The sequence below is a fragment of the Mangifera indica genome, chromosome 5, assembly GCF_011075055.1.
Source record: "Mangifera indica cultivar Alphonso chromosome 5, CATAS_Mindica_2.1, whole genome shotgun sequence".
Taxonomy (NCBI): Eukaryota; Viridiplantae; Streptophyta; class Magnoliopsida; order Sapindales; family Anacardiaceae; genus Mangifera; species Mangifera indica.
Window position 1 is genome coordinate 1,809,571 of NC_058141.1, and position 16,774 is coordinate 1,826,344.

Below are 16,774 nucleotides of genomic sequence, written 5' to 3' on the forward strand. Positions count from 1 at the left end.
CTACCAAAACATGTGCCTTTCTTGTCACATTGATTGAATTTTGCTTCAACTTAATTATGTAGACACAATTTAAGTCCCTTTGATAAGTCGAAATTTTTACTATCGAAGTTATAGAGTCCCCCTGGCTTTAAGGGCTCTGTTTGATGACTTTCAGGTAGCTGGGCCCTCCGGAAGGGCCATTGAGGTTTGTAGAATGATGTTGTACTAGTTTTTCTTTAGTGATAATACATTTATGAATCCATCGACGGTCAAACTTTGTCTCTTGAATTTTCATATTTTTTCCTTTTGGCCCCCTATGTTCATTGAAATTTGTTTAACTCCCTTAACTGCAACTCTTAAAATATGAAATTTCCTGGTTCCAATGGAGAAACAAGTAATAATACCATATGGTGTTGTTGACATGTGAATTCAAATGTTTCTTCAATTGTTTCTAGAACACATCCAACTTGGCAAGAAACTCGACCTCTATTATCCATCCTGGAATTGAACTTAGTTCAAACTAACTTGTCCTTGTTAAGACAAAAATCAGCTCGAATCCATCCCTATATACAATGTCTAAGGTTGCATGAATTACTATCTTTCTAATGATATAATCCACTACATTTTTAGCTTTAGACATTACTAGATCAGTCCTTTGTACACTATCACTAACTACAATGTCCCTGAAATAAGTGCAATACAAAGGCAATTGATAGATTGATTTAATATTTTAGTTTTTTTTTTTAAGCCCGTGTATGTAATCAATGAGAAATAATTTGTACACTAATAATAATGTGTTATCATGTGATTAGATATTATTTTATCCCTAATTTAAAATTTTTTAATCACAAAGTAATATAGCATTATTAATACACAAATTACGTACTCATTGTTAGCTTACACCGTTTTATTGTAATTATATATAGCTATATACTATTTCTTGAAGGCAACATTTTACTAATTTTCTTTGGCTTTCGTTATTCAAGAAAATTGGAGGCACACACGAGTTCTCCCTATTAATCAAAGGCAGCTCACCTAAATGACACCTAAAAAGCTTGGTTTATAGCAATACATTTACAATTTTATACACTTCTACTATTGATCAACAGGAAAAGCAAATCAAAGGAAAAACATGAAATGTTTTTAAGAGAAAATTGAAACAAAATTTAACCTGCTTTAAATTTTATAAATGTTAACAGATTCCAATTTCTATAAAATGTTATCGTAAAGCAGGTCGATTAGTAGTGGAGATGATAAAATTGGGTTATATCCTAAAACAAATTACTACACTCGAAGCTCAAAAAAATTGTAAGAAACCAAGAGATCAAAGTTTGCACCTGTATGTAATGCATCTCACCAAACAAAGAACACCTGTCAATGAAATAGAAATAAACCACCAAATTTGCAATGTTTTGCGGAGATTTAAGCAGAAAAAAAGGATGCCATTAGATGAAGCAAAAATTGCACCTTTATGTCTCATGGTTCCACAATCAAAGATTGCAGCTGCTCTTGGAAGGTAGAAATTTTTTCAGCCTCTACAGCCATCACTAGCCCTGTTAAGTGGTAATTTTTCAGCTGCACGATTGACTAAAACATATATTAGAATTTTTTATGTTATGAGAGTTACTAGTCACGAAGTTAAAGACAACAAAGCTATCATTGTAAATAACAACTCCATTGAATGTGGAAGCACCAGAAGGGCAAGAATATAACAATATCAGCAGAAAAGGAGAGGGGAAAAAATTCCTACTTGCCTACCTATTAACATAATGCATTACTCAGCGATAACACACCTCAACACAAGGTGAGTGACAAAAATCTTGCAAGAAATCACAAAATTTTATGTTGTAACTCTATTATCAATAGTATTGTCTTCAGTTGATTTCAAAAGTTCTGTCAAACTGAAAATCCAAATAAACTGACAACAATTTCACTTGCCTCTTGAGTTTCAACCTGCTGAGTGTGCAAAGGAAAACTGAAGGACCAACAGCTGAGCTGAAACAATCAAATGAATGGACGAACAAAATAATAAATAAAGATATGCCTCCAAGGTGTAAAAGGCTAGGTAAAAGAAAAAAATAAATAAAATAAAATAAAATACATAATCTAGGTCTAAAAAAAGGTCAATACCTGATGAAAAATTTCATCTTCTGGCTTAATATATATGATTTCCTCATCCCTCTGACTACTTGGCTTCTTTTTCTGGCTTGCATTTTTGAGCTGTTATTTTGCATCCATAGACACAGGAAAAGAAAATTTAATAAAGAATTCTTAAACCCATTCATGGAATGGTAAAAGAGAAATAAGCAGCAGAAAGATATTAGGCATGTAAACCTTGTAAATTTTACAGACTAGCAGATAAAACTTAAAGCAGAAAGAATTTCGGAGCTCCTGTGTTGGCTTCAAAAAGAAACAAGAAAAAGTAAGTTCAGTACAGAAAGAACTTCTATCAGGTAAAGAGACATTATAATACATGCTCAAAATCCATACAGTATTACTCATCTAACCTCATCTTCTGTAGCCCATGAGACTTCATCAAAGAGAGCATCATACATAGGTGGTAAAAGCTGAGGAGGAAGATTCACCACACGCTGTGAGACCAACAGACCCACATCATGTGCTTGCTCTCCCAATAGTAATTTCAAGTTATTTATTACATCCTTCCCCTGGCATACTTTAAGGAGATACTCCTTGAGCTCCATTATACATTCATGATCCTGGTAAGAAAGAAAACTATGGTTTCTTAGCCAGTACAGATGATTTCCAATAGATACAGTGATCAGCTCACTAAAGCTGTTGTAAATATCTAGCAGTTTCAAATCATGTAGCACATCCTGCGTTCACAGCACAGAGAGAGACACCACAACCAATTTTTTTCAAGAAAGTTTTGGCATATCTTAACCTTGTACCTTTTTGTTCATTTTGTTTTTGCTAGGAAACAATAAGAATTAGTATTCAAACTATAAAAGATATTAAAACATTTGACAAGCTAACCGCAAAAAGTAGGTGTAGCTTTCTGTATAGACCTGAACTACTTGAAAGAAATATCAAATGAACTAGAGCATGATTTGCATATCCATGTCAAGCGGAGGTTCGAGATCATAATATGTATAAATTTTAATTACAAATAATGTTGACTTGAAATTCCTACTACTGATGATGTCTTCGAAAAGACCACACAACATTAACAACTAGATGTTGCCCACAGGACCATTTAAGAAGAAAAATGAAAAGGACAAGAGTGCAGGTAGCTTGCCTTATATCTCCCCAAATTGAGAGCAGTCACAACTGAAAAAGTTGAATCATCGTCATCACCCTCTATTTTAACAACAGTGCCAACAGTGCTCTGTGCCAATATCAAGTCCACAAAACCACTCAAATCCCATTGCATGTTATCAAGATAAGGCTGTAGCAAAATCTTCACTCCATGGAAGTCATCTGGTTTTGGATCAAAGAACACAAAATCTGCTTGGACAACTCCCTACAATGAAACATGAAAAAATCAACATGAAATAACAAGAAACAAAATGATTTAATCTAAACTTTCACTCAAACTACTACCAGGAAACAAAACTCCTTACCTCAAAACCTTCGTCTTCAGAGGACTCAGACTGATCACTCTTCTCTATCAAACTCTTCTTCAAAAACCCATTACCTAAAACAGTTCAAATCCATACAAATTAAAAACCAAAAGATTTTAAACACATATGGCAGCATAAAACACAAAAATATCTTCAATTAGATAACAATACTTGTTGGATTAGGAAGAGACTCTCTATGAACTCTAACTTTTTGTGCTTGACCTCTAAACAGTGGAACTGAAGCCAATTGAGCCACCGAACGAGCGAACCGAGAGAAAATCAACGGCTGAGGTTTCAATTTCAACGAACGGCGATGTCCTTTAGGCTTTCGTGGCATCTCGCTACTTAAACTCTATCAAAAACCACGAAAATTCAATAACGAATCCACCATTTTCCACTTCGTTCAAGAAATAAGATCTTATTATCATAATTAAATAATAATTTTGTGAACAATCAACCAACAAGCGAATGAAAATTAAATTGAAAATAATTGATCCGGTAATTGCAGAAGAGAGAACGGAAATGTACCAAATTAAAGTCGAAATTGAGCTTCGTGATCAAGAATAGAACTGAAAAGTAACAAAGTAAGTCCGTCTCACTTGAATTTTGTACGGTCTTCTTAACTCTAGGGTTTATCAGAGGTTCTCCGATGTTTGTTTCTTTCCTTAAGCCGAAGGGAAAAAACGATTTTATTGGGTGCAGTAATAAACATAGTGTACACCTTATCACATTAGATCATTGAAGTGTGTGCGCGTTTCTATATATATAAAAGCCGAATTTTTCCATAAAATGAAATGAAAAAAAAAATTGGATAACAACTGATATTAATTAAAAAAAGGTGTCAATTTTTTTTGCTTAAACCTTTTAAAGTAAATTTATAATGATTTTATTTATAAAAAAAATTTAATTTTATTTCTAATAATACTTCTTTTGATTAATTACGTTATCCTCTAGGTTAATTATATTAAAATATTTTTTCGACAATTATGAGCAATTTATATTTGTTAAGTTATGATTTGAATATTTAAAAACTTATTCGAAATAATCTATTTTCATTTTAATATAGATTAGAATGAAAAGATTAATATAAATACGAAGAATGGTGCGTATTGGTGTATCAGTATATATAGGTACGTATGGATACATAAGAATACATATAAGTGTGTGTAGATGCATGTGTGTGTGTGTGTGTGTGTATATATATATATAAAAAACAAGTTCTGTTTTTTTTTAATATTTATATATTATAATAATTACATATATATAAAAAAAATGAGTGTGTCGGTGTGCGTACCCTCGTGCACCCGCACCCACTCGTATGCTCCTATATACATCTATACATACCCTTACATACCTTTACGTATCCATATACACTTTTACGTACCTATGCACACCCTCATGCACTTATACGCACCTTCTTTATACTTATGTTAATCTTTTGTTTCGATATGTATTAGAATAAAAATTGATCATTTCAAATAAGTTTTTGAATCTTAGAATCATAACCTAACAAACATGGAATATTTATAGGTTGTCGAAAAAAATATTTTGATATAATTGGCTGAGAGAGTGATATAATTAGCCTGAGAGGGTTATTATTAAAAATAAAATAAAATTTGTTTAGAAAAGTAAAATTTCTATAAGTTTGTCTAAAGAAATTTAATCAAAAAATGTATATCTATTTTAATTAATATCTAGATAACAAAACATGTTTAATTATTAACGGTACAAAATTTGTTTATTGTAAGTACTATACTTACATTTCCAAACTAATGATGTTATTTTCTAAATAAAACAAAAAATTATAAATACATTTGTTTAGTATCTTCAATAACAAATAATAGATCGAAGGACTATTTGTCACCCAAGTTTTATTGTCAAGATAAATACATAGTTACAAGATTTAAAAAACTTAAAACCTCACTCATGAACTAAAATTTATTAAAATTTTTTGTTAGAGACTAGGGTAAAATAATCATTTTACCACTAAATCCTAACAATTTATATCATTTTCTCTTTTAGTTTGAAAAACTAACAAATTTTTTCAAGATTAAGTTTTGAAATAATCACTTTTCCTCCATAGGGTTTCAAAATCCTCCAAATTTTAGAGGACTTGTTCTGGCTAAGCCCTCTCCTTCCTTTGCCATCAACGATGGACTACAACACCTTACTGTTGCAATCTATTGGCAACAAAGACTAAGCTTTCCTCTTTGGTGGATTGCGTTGGTAAGGTGGTGTCATCCATCGTTGATAGTAGAGGAAGGAGATGGCTCGGCCGAAGCAGGTCGCAAGAAAATGGAATGAGGATTTTGAAACCCTAGAGAGAGAAAGTGATTATTTCAAAACTTAATCTTGGAAAATTTTGTTAGTTTTTCAAACTAAGAGGGAAAAACAATATAAGTTATTAGAGTTTAGTAGTAAAATGATGATTTTACTCTTATCTCTAGTAAAAACTTTTAATGAATATTAGATTTTCAGTTTTTTAAACCCTATAGATCTATATTTATCTTGACAATAAAACTTGGGTGGGAAGTACTCCCTTGACCCAAATAATAATATCAAAAATTTTATCTTTTGTATAGAAAAATATAAAATTTTGATTTATTCAATAAAAAAAATTAAGATTTCAGTTTATTTCTTAAAAAAAAAAAAATTATTTTAATTAAAAAAATAATAGGATATCTCATAATATTGTTGTCCCATTATTATTTAACATATTTCTATTAATCACTATTATTCACAAAAGGCTTATTGATTCAGAATGATTGATTAAATTATCACCGTTTAAACTATGATTATTCATTGTTAATTTTTTTAATTTTAGATTTCAATCCAATATGACAATCTACTAGCAAGATATACTATTTAACCAGTCAATTTCTCTCTGCATTTGTTTTCAATTCTTTCAGCAATATGCAATGGCATAACATATGAGAAAATTATACTTGTCTTATGTCCAACCATTTGCCAAAACATGTTTTCCTAAACAAGTTTAAACTTTGTCTCAACGATTTCAAACACTTCAAGTCCCTATTTGTGTGTACAATAATACTATTTATATCATTTTATATACACAAATATATATATATATATATATATATATACATATATATTTATATGTATCATCATATGATTAAATGTTACTTTATTCTTAATTCAAAATCATTTAATAATATGATGACACGTATAAGTATATATATATATATTTGTGTACCTAAAATAGATATACATAATTTTATTGTTGTGTGTAAGCCTTACCCGATTGTGGTGGACATCCACAAATCTAACAAAATTTTGGTAGTAAATACCATTAGTCTTACATAATAAGATATTTGTATTTATATATAAATTTATTATTATTGTTAATGTATAAAATAGTAAACCGGTTAAATCGTAAATTAGTTTTCAATGTGATCTAATTTCATAACCTGACCCATTTTATATAAAAATATTAATTTATTTCAAATTTGATTGAATTTGATAAATCTATAACTATTTAAAATCAACAAAATCAGGTTTATATAATACTATATCATTTTTGTTTGATTGAAATTTAAAAAAACTATAATTAGTTAGATTTTAATTGAATTAAGGGAAATTATAATAAATGTTCAAAATTATAGGGTGTTAAGTAAAATTGCCTAAAACTCTAAGGTTTAAGCAAAAATGCCCTCAATTTGAGAAATGACCAAATTGCCCTTATATTTAAACCCTACATTTCCCACGGTTTTACTGTTCAAAATCAGAGAAAATTTTGAATCTTCCATGGGTCTCCCACTGGTTAACGGGTTTTCGTCTTTTTCGTCTACTTTTTGTGTTTTCTGGCAACCGAAAATGACAAATAAGGATAGTACATCATCCCACTTCTTGTTTGAATTAATTTATTGTTAGGATTATTGAAATTTGAGGGAGATTTTGAGGTTTGAATGTTTAGAGTTTCGATTTTGAATAATGCATAAAATGTTTTGATTTTTGGTTGTTTTGCTTGAATTTTTTGAGGAGTTTTGTGTTATTGGATGTGTAGATTTGATTAGAGGCTGAAATGCCGATTTTTGGCCAGAAAATAGGTTAGATCTGTCGGCATTGCAGTAACTCTCACAGGAGCCCGTAGGGTAAGGGGAATTTAACGTTTTCAAAATTTTAGGGGGAGGGGGAACAGGGGGAGATCCACGGGGGCCTGTGGGAAATTTTACACTGAACCGTGGGGCAATCCGTGAAAACCGTGGGTTGGGTTGAAATTAACTTTTTTAAAACTATAGGGTCTATATGAGATAGACTTTGAATGGTCATAACTTTTGATCTGGGAGGAGTTACGAGGCCTGTAATATATCAACGCGAAGCTCATTTCGAGCTCTATAACAACAACTAGCTTTGCTAGTTGCGCCAAATTTGGAGGCCAAAATAAAATTGTTTCAATGTGTATTATTTAGTTTTTTTTGATCAAATTTAAGATTTTCGGTTTTTATGATTTTGAAGTTGTTTGGGACCGGGCTAGATTTTTTTGATATGTAATTTTCAAATTTGATATTTATAATTACGATGTGCTTTTTTAGACACGTTTTACAACGTAATTATGAAATTTTTGATTGATTTTTCGGTTTTCTTGTTCATAAGCTATTTGAATATGTAGTTTTCAAAATTCAGATTTGTTTTTTTAGATTTTTGAGTAATTTTTTTATTATTGACATTCTAGGGTATTTCAATATATCTATTTATTCATAACATATTATTTTCAATGTAGTTTTCACGAATTGATTTTTTTCGATTCGAATTTAAAAATATGAATTTCTTCTTTCCGAATGAACTCGTAGTAATTGATATTAAGTAAAAATGAATATTTAAGTGATATAAGAAATGTATGTAATAAGAATGAGAGTGAAGGAGTTTATATAAATGTGATAAAGGGTAATTTTGGTATTTAAAAAAAATAGGGTGTTTTTGCTTAATGGAAAGGTAATTTGGTCATTTATTATAATTTCCCTTAAATTAATAATAAAATTTGTAATTAATTTTTTGTTTTATTTATATAATAAAATATTAATTATTTAATTAAAATATTTAAAATTATATTTATATATTTTATGTTTAAAAAATATATTAAATATTTAATAATATTGAAGATATATTTAATAATTTAATAATAAATTAAATCAATGAAACCACAAACTTATAAAATGTTCGATTCAATTACCGTTCTAATTTTAAAAATATTGGAATGGTTTCGAATTTTTTTCTTTGAATTTTAAACATGTTTTAAATTAAGAATTTTAGAATTAAATTGACCTTACGGAGTAAAAATGGGTAAAAAGTAAGGGTATCTAGGTCATTTGTCAATTTTTTGGTTAAAATTAACGATGTGAGAACCTTTAATGTCCTTTGAAATAAGAAATTATAACTTTTGTCTTTTCCTCAAAAAAATTGAGGAATTTTGACTGTCAGTCGATAGTATCCTTGCTCAGCATTTGGAAGTTACTAAAGCGACATTTTAAAGGTCAAATATACATGGTCAAACACACACTTTGAGGAAGTAACGATGGTTTAAATAGGCTTAGATTAAATTTAGTTTAAATAAAAAATAATTTAATTTAAATTTATTAAATTAATATTAAAAATATTCAAATAAAAATAATTTGATTTAGATTTAGTTTAAATTTATAACTTAAAATTATAGTTTAAATTTATGATTTATTGATAAAATAATTTTTTTTAACAATTATTTAATATAATTTGAATTAAGTTATGAATCAAATTTGAATCGAATTGAATCATCTTTTTAGATCATAAATCAAATCGAATTGAATTTTTTATAGATTGAGTTCAATTTGATTTCAAAACAAATTGAATCTCTTAATTCAAATTAAATAAATTTAAATCAAATTAAATTGAATCATAGTAACTTTTAAACTCAAACTAGATTGATTTTGGTTCATTTCTAGTTTTGTGCATGATTAAGATATATTAATTTTGAAATTAATAAGTTAAACCTTTAACTACAATATCAAATTCCTTAATTTTCAAGTCATGTATAATATTAATCAAAATTTAAAATCTTTTGATAATACTTTTAAAAATTTATTTTTTAATTTTAAATATAAGAATAAGTGATAAATATATAAATTATAATATTATAATATATCAAGTTAAGCTCAATCAAGTCGTTTCTATTTGTAGCTTACGATTTTTGAGTTTGTCAAACTTAAATTTTGTAAAATGTAATCAAACCGAGTTTAAGTTAAACAATGTTCAATTTGGTTTGACTTAATTATAGGCCTACTCATCTTTTCAAACCCATACTTAGATTGAACGAACTGAATTCAAATTAAAGATTGAGTTTGTTTTCAGATAATAAATTGAATTTGAATCGATTTAAATGTTTAAATTTAAGTTTGACTCTAGCACATTGATCTCTAATAATCTATTGTCAACTCAAGCCAATATCAAATTGAGTAATATTATGTATATATATTTTTTGTATACAATTTTATATACACATGAATATATTATTATATTATTTTATCATTAATTCAAAATAATTTAATTATATTATGATATATATATATATATATATATTAAAAATATATACATATAATTATATAATAAAATTATACTTAATTCGGACTCGCCTCTATATAATGCAACCATACTTGTTGCTCTATCTGGAAGAAGAGAAAAGAAAAACAAAAAGTCGGAAATAAAAAAAGGAAAACAAAACAAAGCCAAATCAAATCAAAAAGCCCCAAAATTCCTCAAAATCAGAACCAGCCATGGAACCCGCCCTTGTCGACTTAAACGTCAACGAGTCTCCCGAGATCAACACTAACTCCACTAACAACAACAACGATCACGGTTGGCAAAAGGTCACTTACGTCAAGCGCCAGCGCAAGGCAGCTAAACCTAACGCTGATCCGTCCGCCGTCACTGCTCGCACTAATGGCGCCGTTGATGGAGATAACAGTAGCGTGTTCCGTAACCTCGAACAGCACGCCGAGGAACGACGTCGTCGATTGTTCAGTGCTCAGCAGGCGAATGTCGCTGTTGTTCACGCTCCTCAAGTGAGTTCCAAGCACGGATCTGACTATGAGGACGATGATGACAGTGACGTGGAGGCTGCCGAGAACGGCCAGACCGAGGAGGTTAAGAAAGTGAAGCAAAAGAAGCCGAAGAAGCCGAAGATTACTGTGGCGGAAGCTGCGGGTAAGATTGACGCGGCTGATCTCGCTGCATTTCTGGTTGATATATCGGTAAGTGACGAAATGAGGTGTGAATTGTGCGTGTTTTGTTTGCGATTCGTTTTGATCCGTTGGTTTTTTATTGGATTATTTGATTAGGCCACGTATGGATCCCAGCAAGAGATACAAATGATGAGATTTGCTGATTATTTCGGGAGGGCATTTTCGGCGGTCAGTGCGTCTCAGTTCCCTTGGATGAAGCTTTTCAACGAGAGCACAGTGGCCAAGATTGCTGATGTAGGTTTCGGAATTTTGATTCTTGAAGCTTTATGTTTGTAAAAATTGAAGAATTGTTTAAAGGGGTTGGGTTATGGGGAGGCGTAGTTTATAAATCTAATTTTCATGTTAAATTATCTGTATATAGTTTCATGTTGGGTGATGACTATGTTGATTTTAGGGTGTTTTGTCAATTAATGCCCAATTGCGCCTCTGGTAAATTATTTTCTGCTGTTTTGGTATCATTACTTGATAATTTTTGGTTGAAAAGCGTCTTTCATCTATTGTTTTTTTCTCATGTTTTGTTCATTTTTTGTCAATGGGTATTTTGGCAGTAGGAATATAAAATTTCTGGTAAACTCTACCTGGCTTTAGGGAACCTGTTGAGTTTTTTCCCCACCTCTCTTTTTGCTAGTTTTGTTTACCTAATTGGTTAATATATTTTATAACAGATTCCCATCTCTAACATTTCTGATGCTGTATATAAGACATCAGTTGACTGGATCAACCAACGATCCGCTGAGGCACTTTCATCCTTTGTATTATGGTCTTTGGATAGCATTCTTGCCGACCAGGATGCTCATCATGCTGTTGCAAAGGGTTCTAAGAAGGCCGTGAAACAAGCATCAAAATCCCAGGTAAAACTTTCTGCCAAGGAAGCTTTCACTTATATCTGTCTTTGCTTTTTTATGCATTAGTTTGGTGGATGGTTATCTAGAATTGCAGTTCCCGTAATTTGCCTAGGTTTATTACGGTTTGGTTGGGAAATAGCTCATTTCTCTTATCTATACCTTCAATCATGCATGCTTTCCCCAGATTTTGTGAGAGAAATTTAAAGAGTTTTTTTTCTTCTTTATTGAATGTGGTTTTATTTTTTGAATTATTTTAATGCAATCTATGTATATTTAGTTTTTTTTATTTAAATCAAACACAAAACATGTTTGTGACTTTTGTTGGAGTGCTACTTTCATGATCACATTAATTAGTGGATTCCAAATTAGGTCAATTTAAAGCTTGACTTTGAAAAGTGTTGCTAGTAGTTTTGAAGGATTTCTTCTATTCTAACCTAAGAAGCTGGTTCTTGGGTAGTAAGAAGTTGAGTTTCTCACAGAGTAGATTCTGTCATGCTCATAAATTTATCCAGAAAGGGCAGACTGAAAGATAAATTGAGAAATATTGTGTTCCCTGTAATGCATGTGGACATTGTCAGACTTATGGGAGTAGTGATTTTGCCGGATACAAGACTACATTTGCCATATTTCTGAACCTGTTTATAATTGTCAATTTTAGTGATAAAGATATCAATTGATCATTTTAAAAATTGGTCTATTTCTAATAACCTATGAGCTTACCATGATGTAATAGATCTTTCACTGTTGTCTGAAGCCTTGAATTTGAATTTCATGGTACAGTGTCCCTGTGCTGACTGTATAATTAGTGATTTGATATTTTTCATATGTAATAGCCTTTTACAATTAGAAGTAGGTGCTTCCACTCAAAATTATGCCTTCTCTTTTAGATGAAGTGTTAGAGGATGGGGCCGATAAATAATGATTAACTTTCACAGATGAGAGTTGGTTGGAACATCATTGGTTACTCTATATGTACTTGTTTTACACCACATTGTTTTTCTATGGAAGAGTTTATCTTCTTCCATCGAGGTCTAAGCTAGCTGATACTGACTCCCAACAATTCTCAAATGAGATGATAATCACTTATACCAAAAGACGAATAACTGACTTCTAGGACTGTCAATTTAAGGCTTTCATATTTGTTTAGTCCAAGAGATGTTTATGGCTTTTAAATTAGCTGAAATGCTGTTGTTGATTTTTCTTCTGAAGTATACGTTCATTTGTGGATCAATTGTGAAATTTTATTTCGTGATAGGTCTGTCGGCTTTGCTTATAGTCATTGATTCATTGTTATTGGTTTGCAATTCTATAGAGGCTACTGATTAGATTTTGTTACTGCTTGGATGCTTATTATTTTTCTTTTTTGGTTTTTTTTTCTCTATATTAGAATTTAAGTTGTAAGAATGAACCTTTAATTTTGAGAGATTTTAAGCTGTGACCATTTGAATTACTTAATTGTTACTTCTGCTGTCTCTACACACCAAGCTATCATGAGCTGTCGTTGGAATAAATCAGAACCTGGCTTTTAGAGAAATCCTTAAATATTTTCACATTGGATTGGCATTTAAATAATGTATTATTGAAATGGCAGGTTGCAATTTTTGTTGCTTTGGCAATGGTTTTACGACGAAAACCTGATGCCTTAATCAGTATTCTACCGACATTGAGGGAAAGTCAAAAGTATATGGGACAAGATAAACTTCCAGTTTTTATATGGATAATTACACAGGTTAGTGAAAGAAACTATGTATCTGCATAAGAAAGGGATGTACTCGGAATACAAATTATGCTAGTTGTTATTCTTCCCACCATATATATGCTTCTTATGTCAGTTACTAAATGTCTAGGCTTCTCAAGGGGAGCTGGCTGTGGGGTTGTATGCGTGGGCACATAATCTTTTGCCTGTGGTTGGTAGCAAAAATTGCAATCCACTGTCCAGGGACAAAATGTTGCAGCTAGTGGAGAGGTATTGATGTTTTTAAATTTCACAAAATTTTCTCAATTCAAATTCTTGTCTCTTTCTGACATTTTGTAATTTGGTTGCAGAATCTTATCTAGCCCAAAGGCTCATACAATTTTAGTGAATGGAGCAGTCAGAAGGGGGGAGCGTTTGGTGCCACCTTCTGCCCTTGAGACATTGTTGCGCCTTACATTCCCTATCTCTTCAGCTAGAGTAAAGGTGTGTATTGGCCATGGGCTTTTACAGTCTGGGTTTATGTATATAGATTTGTTGTTCATAATTCCCTTTGGATGTGATGGTTCATGTAGGCTTCTGAAAGGTTTGAGGCAATATATCCCACCCTTAGAGAGGTGGCTCTTGCTGGTGCCACTGGAAGCAAAGCAATGAAACAAGTGTCGCAGCAGATATTCAGTTTTTCTGCCAAACTAGCTGGAGAAAGTATGCAGACCTTAATTACTCTTTTATCTTGGTTTTTATCTAAGAAAATATTGAAAAATGATATGTTGTGAAGTTTTTATTGAGGGCAGTTGTCTTTTACAGGCATTCCTGAGTTATCAAATGAAGCCGCTGGCATTTTCATCTGGTGTTTGACGCAGAATGCCGATTGCTACAAGCAGTGGGTAAGCTGTTCTAATTTTTATCTCTCTTTGTTCACGATGGTTTTTGTCAAATCCTTTTTGGCCTAGGCCATCTAAATTTTACATATTCTTTCTATCTTACTGTGCATATCAACAGGACAAAGTTTATGAGGAAAATATAGAGGTCAGTGTTTCTGTTCTGAAAAAGCTTTCCGGTGAATGGAAAGAGCAGTCTTCAAAACTATTTCCTTTTGACTCTTTGAAGACAACTCTCAAGAGCTTTAGGCAAAAGGTAGCCCCCCTAATTCTTTTGGGATATTTAACATTGCACAACAACCTCTGTCGTAATTCTAACTAAACTAATGCCCATTTTCAATTATCTTTTCATATAGAATGAGAATGCAATATCTGGTGGAGATGACACTGCACGCCAAGCACTCTACAAGAGTTCAGACAAGTACTGTAAACATATATTGGGAAAATTGTCGGGCAGCCATGGTTGCCTCAAAAGTGTTGCCCTCCTTGCTGTTGCATTGGCTGTGGGTGTGGCCTTCATGTCCCCGAAGATGGAGTCCCTTGACTGGAAGAGAATTTCTGTTGCTTTCAACTCCCTGGGATCCTTTTGAGCGTGATGTTTTACGTATGTCGACAATTACTGATGCTCATCGTTTACTCTTACCAATACATTCTCTATGAACTCTCTGCTTCAGACCAAGTAAGTCATAGGGGAATATCTTTAAATTTACCGTAGTTTAGGGACATGAAATGATCTGTTGACTTGAATACAGTGTCAGAGTACAGGCCTTTAGATTTTGCTTTAAAAAAAAGGGCATCATCTACCCGGAAAATAAGGTGAAGAAGATCAATGTATTTTACCGGTGTACCAGAAAAGACAACTTTTTTTCAATTTTTTTCAAATTTTTGGTTGTATTGTAGATTATAATCATATGAATGATTTAAGTTAATGGGCAATTAAATTTTACCCTCTTTACATTCAATATATGAAACTCCAGGTTTTGATCGTACAATATTTTTTTATTCATAAATCATAATCTTCAGGTTCGGCCCAGGGAAACTTCAAGTAATAATTTTTAACTTTGGAAGGATCTTCAGGGGTAGACCATGGATATTTCATTGATGGATCTCTTGGAAGTCTTCTGAAGTTAAGAAATGGTGCCCAAAGCAGCAGCCTGAAATAAATATGAATTGAATAAATTAGGTTTAAGAATAAAAACAAAAAATGGCTATAAATACGGCACAAACTAGGAGTGCAAACGACCTGAGTTGAGTATGGTTTAACTTGAGCGTTATTAAATGGAGTAGATATAGAGTTTAAGCTTGAACTTCACAAGCTTACGTATTGTTAGTTTGACTTGAATATAAGTGATCTCGGTTCGAGAAATTTTAATTGAATTTTATAATTTATATATTTATTAATTATTTTATTTCTTTAAAGTAAATAAATAAGATTTTTGGGGTGCAAGTAAAAATTTTAAATTTATAAGGTTATTGATATTATACTTAAATCGAGCCAAGAACTTGTGAGTTCATTGAATTGAGTAACAACAAGCTTAAGTATAATACCCAAGTCACTCTCGTTTGAGTTCGGTTTATTTACAACCCTAGTATAAATATTGATGTGTTATTATATGATTGAGTGATTTTGAATTAAAGATAAAGTAACATTCAATTATATAATAATATATCAATATTTGTACTATATTTGTACTTATTGTTTATGCATGTCGTATTTTATTAGCTTTCTTACTAAAATCTCAAAAGAAAAAAAAAAAAAAGAAAAGAAAACACTTACCCTGGGAAGAACAAGAAGACAAACATGAATTGCAGATACATTTCCAAAAGGTTTCTCCTGTACCATCTCACCCTAAGCCAGTTCATTATAATTGGCTGCCATCCATTCATTAACCAACAAAATATAAGAAAATCAAACATTATATTAAAAAAAAAAGGAAATTAGTAAAAGAATTTATAATAACTTACTGGCATTATAAGGAAATACCAAACTGCAATAATTCCCAGTTTTATTATAACTGTGTTCAAATCTATATCATAATTATTCTCTCCAGTTACTGCAATTGCTGGCTGCTCAAACTGATAATCCAAAATAAACAATTCTCATTAAGCTTATAGAAGAATCCCCAAATATATTTTTAAAGATATACCAAGATGAATTAATCCTCACAGTGGCCCAAAGCAGAGCTCCAATTTGAACAGCCAAGCCAGATTTTTTCTCATCAAAGAAGTGAGAAGCCCTCTGGGATAAGCTCGAAAGCAGTTTCTGCAATGGATTTGGTCTGTGAAATTCTTGAATTTAAAGGAGGAAAAAGGTTGTGGGAAAAGTTTAGTTAGTTACCTTATTGAGCTTGGTGTGGTTGGCTGATTTGTGGTTGCAGAGAGGAGCTGGCTTTGTTCTTCTGCCGCTGCATTGAGAAGAAGAAAGACAAGGCAAAGCCTTGAGAGTTTGAAGGGTGAAAGTGCAGCTCATTTCAGAGCTATTTTTGTGGTCTGTGTTTTTGTTTATTTCTTATCTTTGAATTTGGTTTCATGGCATAAAATCATCCATGGGCTCTACTCCTAT

General features: G+C 31.4%; 3 protein-coding genes across 6 annotated transcripts; 1 reads left to right on the forward strand and 2 right to left on the reverse strand.

The window, feature by feature from the left end:
- Window positions 1–1,133: 1,133 nt before the first annotated feature.
- On the reverse strand, window positions 1,134–4,281 carry LOC123215801 (protein BCCIP homolog). Of its 3 annotated transcripts, none has more exons than XM_044636047.1 (10): window positions 4,089–4,281; window positions 3,732–3,912; window positions 3,561–3,634; window positions 3,236–3,460; window positions 2,487–2,696; window positions 2,314–2,379; window positions 2,110–2,199; window positions 1,918–1,974; window positions 1,447–1,566; window positions 1,134–1,350 (listed from the first exon to the last, which is right to left on the reverse strand). In XM_044636047.1, the coding sequence occupies exons 2-9, from the start codon at window positions 3,895–3,897 to the stop codon at window positions 1,456–1,458; spliced, it is 999 nt and encodes a 332-aa protein (XP_044491982.1). In that variant the 5' UTR covers window positions 3,898–3,912; window positions 4,089–4,281; the 3' UTR covers window positions 1,134–1,350; window positions 1,447–1,455. The 3 variants fall into 3 exon arrangements, 2 of the variants coding, with proteins under 2 accessions (XP_044491982.1, XP_044491983.1); XM_044636048.1 differs by having other exon boundaries at window positions 1,447–1,554; window positions 4,089–4,278; XR_006502161.1 differs by having other exon boundaries at window positions 1,447–1,532; window positions 4,089–4,280.
- A 5,936-nt stretch (window positions 4,282–10,217) lies between these two features.
- On the forward strand, window positions 10,218–15,173 carry LOC123217137. 2 transcript variants are annotated; one of them, XM_044637930.1, is made up of 10 exons: window positions 10,218–10,801; window positions 10,889–11,026; window positions 11,494–11,643; window positions 13,229–13,366; window positions 13,485–13,603; window positions 13,684–13,816; window positions 13,906–14,035; window positions 14,138–14,217; window positions 14,333–14,467; window positions 14,568–15,173. In XM_044637930.1, exons 1-10 carry the CDS (start codon window positions 10,325–10,327, stop codon window positions 14,799–14,801), a joined length of 1,734 nt encoding a protein of 577 aa, XP_044493865.1. In that variant the 5' UTR covers window positions 10,218–10,324; the 3' UTR covers window positions 14,802–15,173. The 2 variants fall into 2 exon arrangements, with proteins under 2 accessions (XP_044493865.1, XP_044493864.1); XM_044637929.1 differs by having other exon boundaries at window positions 10,219–10,801; window positions 11,458–11,643.
- LOC123217138 (NAD(P)H-quinone oxidoreductase subunit L, chloroplastic) lies at window positions 15,131–16,774 on the reverse strand. Its single transcript, XM_044637932.1, has 5 exons — window positions 16,550–16,774; window positions 16,379–16,474; window positions 16,177–16,287; window positions 15,989–16,083; window positions 15,131–15,365 (listed from the first exon to the last, which is right to left on the reverse strand). Exons 1-5 carry the CDS (start codon window positions 16,679–16,681, stop codon window positions 15,215–15,217), a joined length of 585 nt encoding a protein of 194 aa, XP_044493867.1. The 5' UTR covers window positions 16,682–16,774; the 3' UTR covers window positions 15,131–15,214.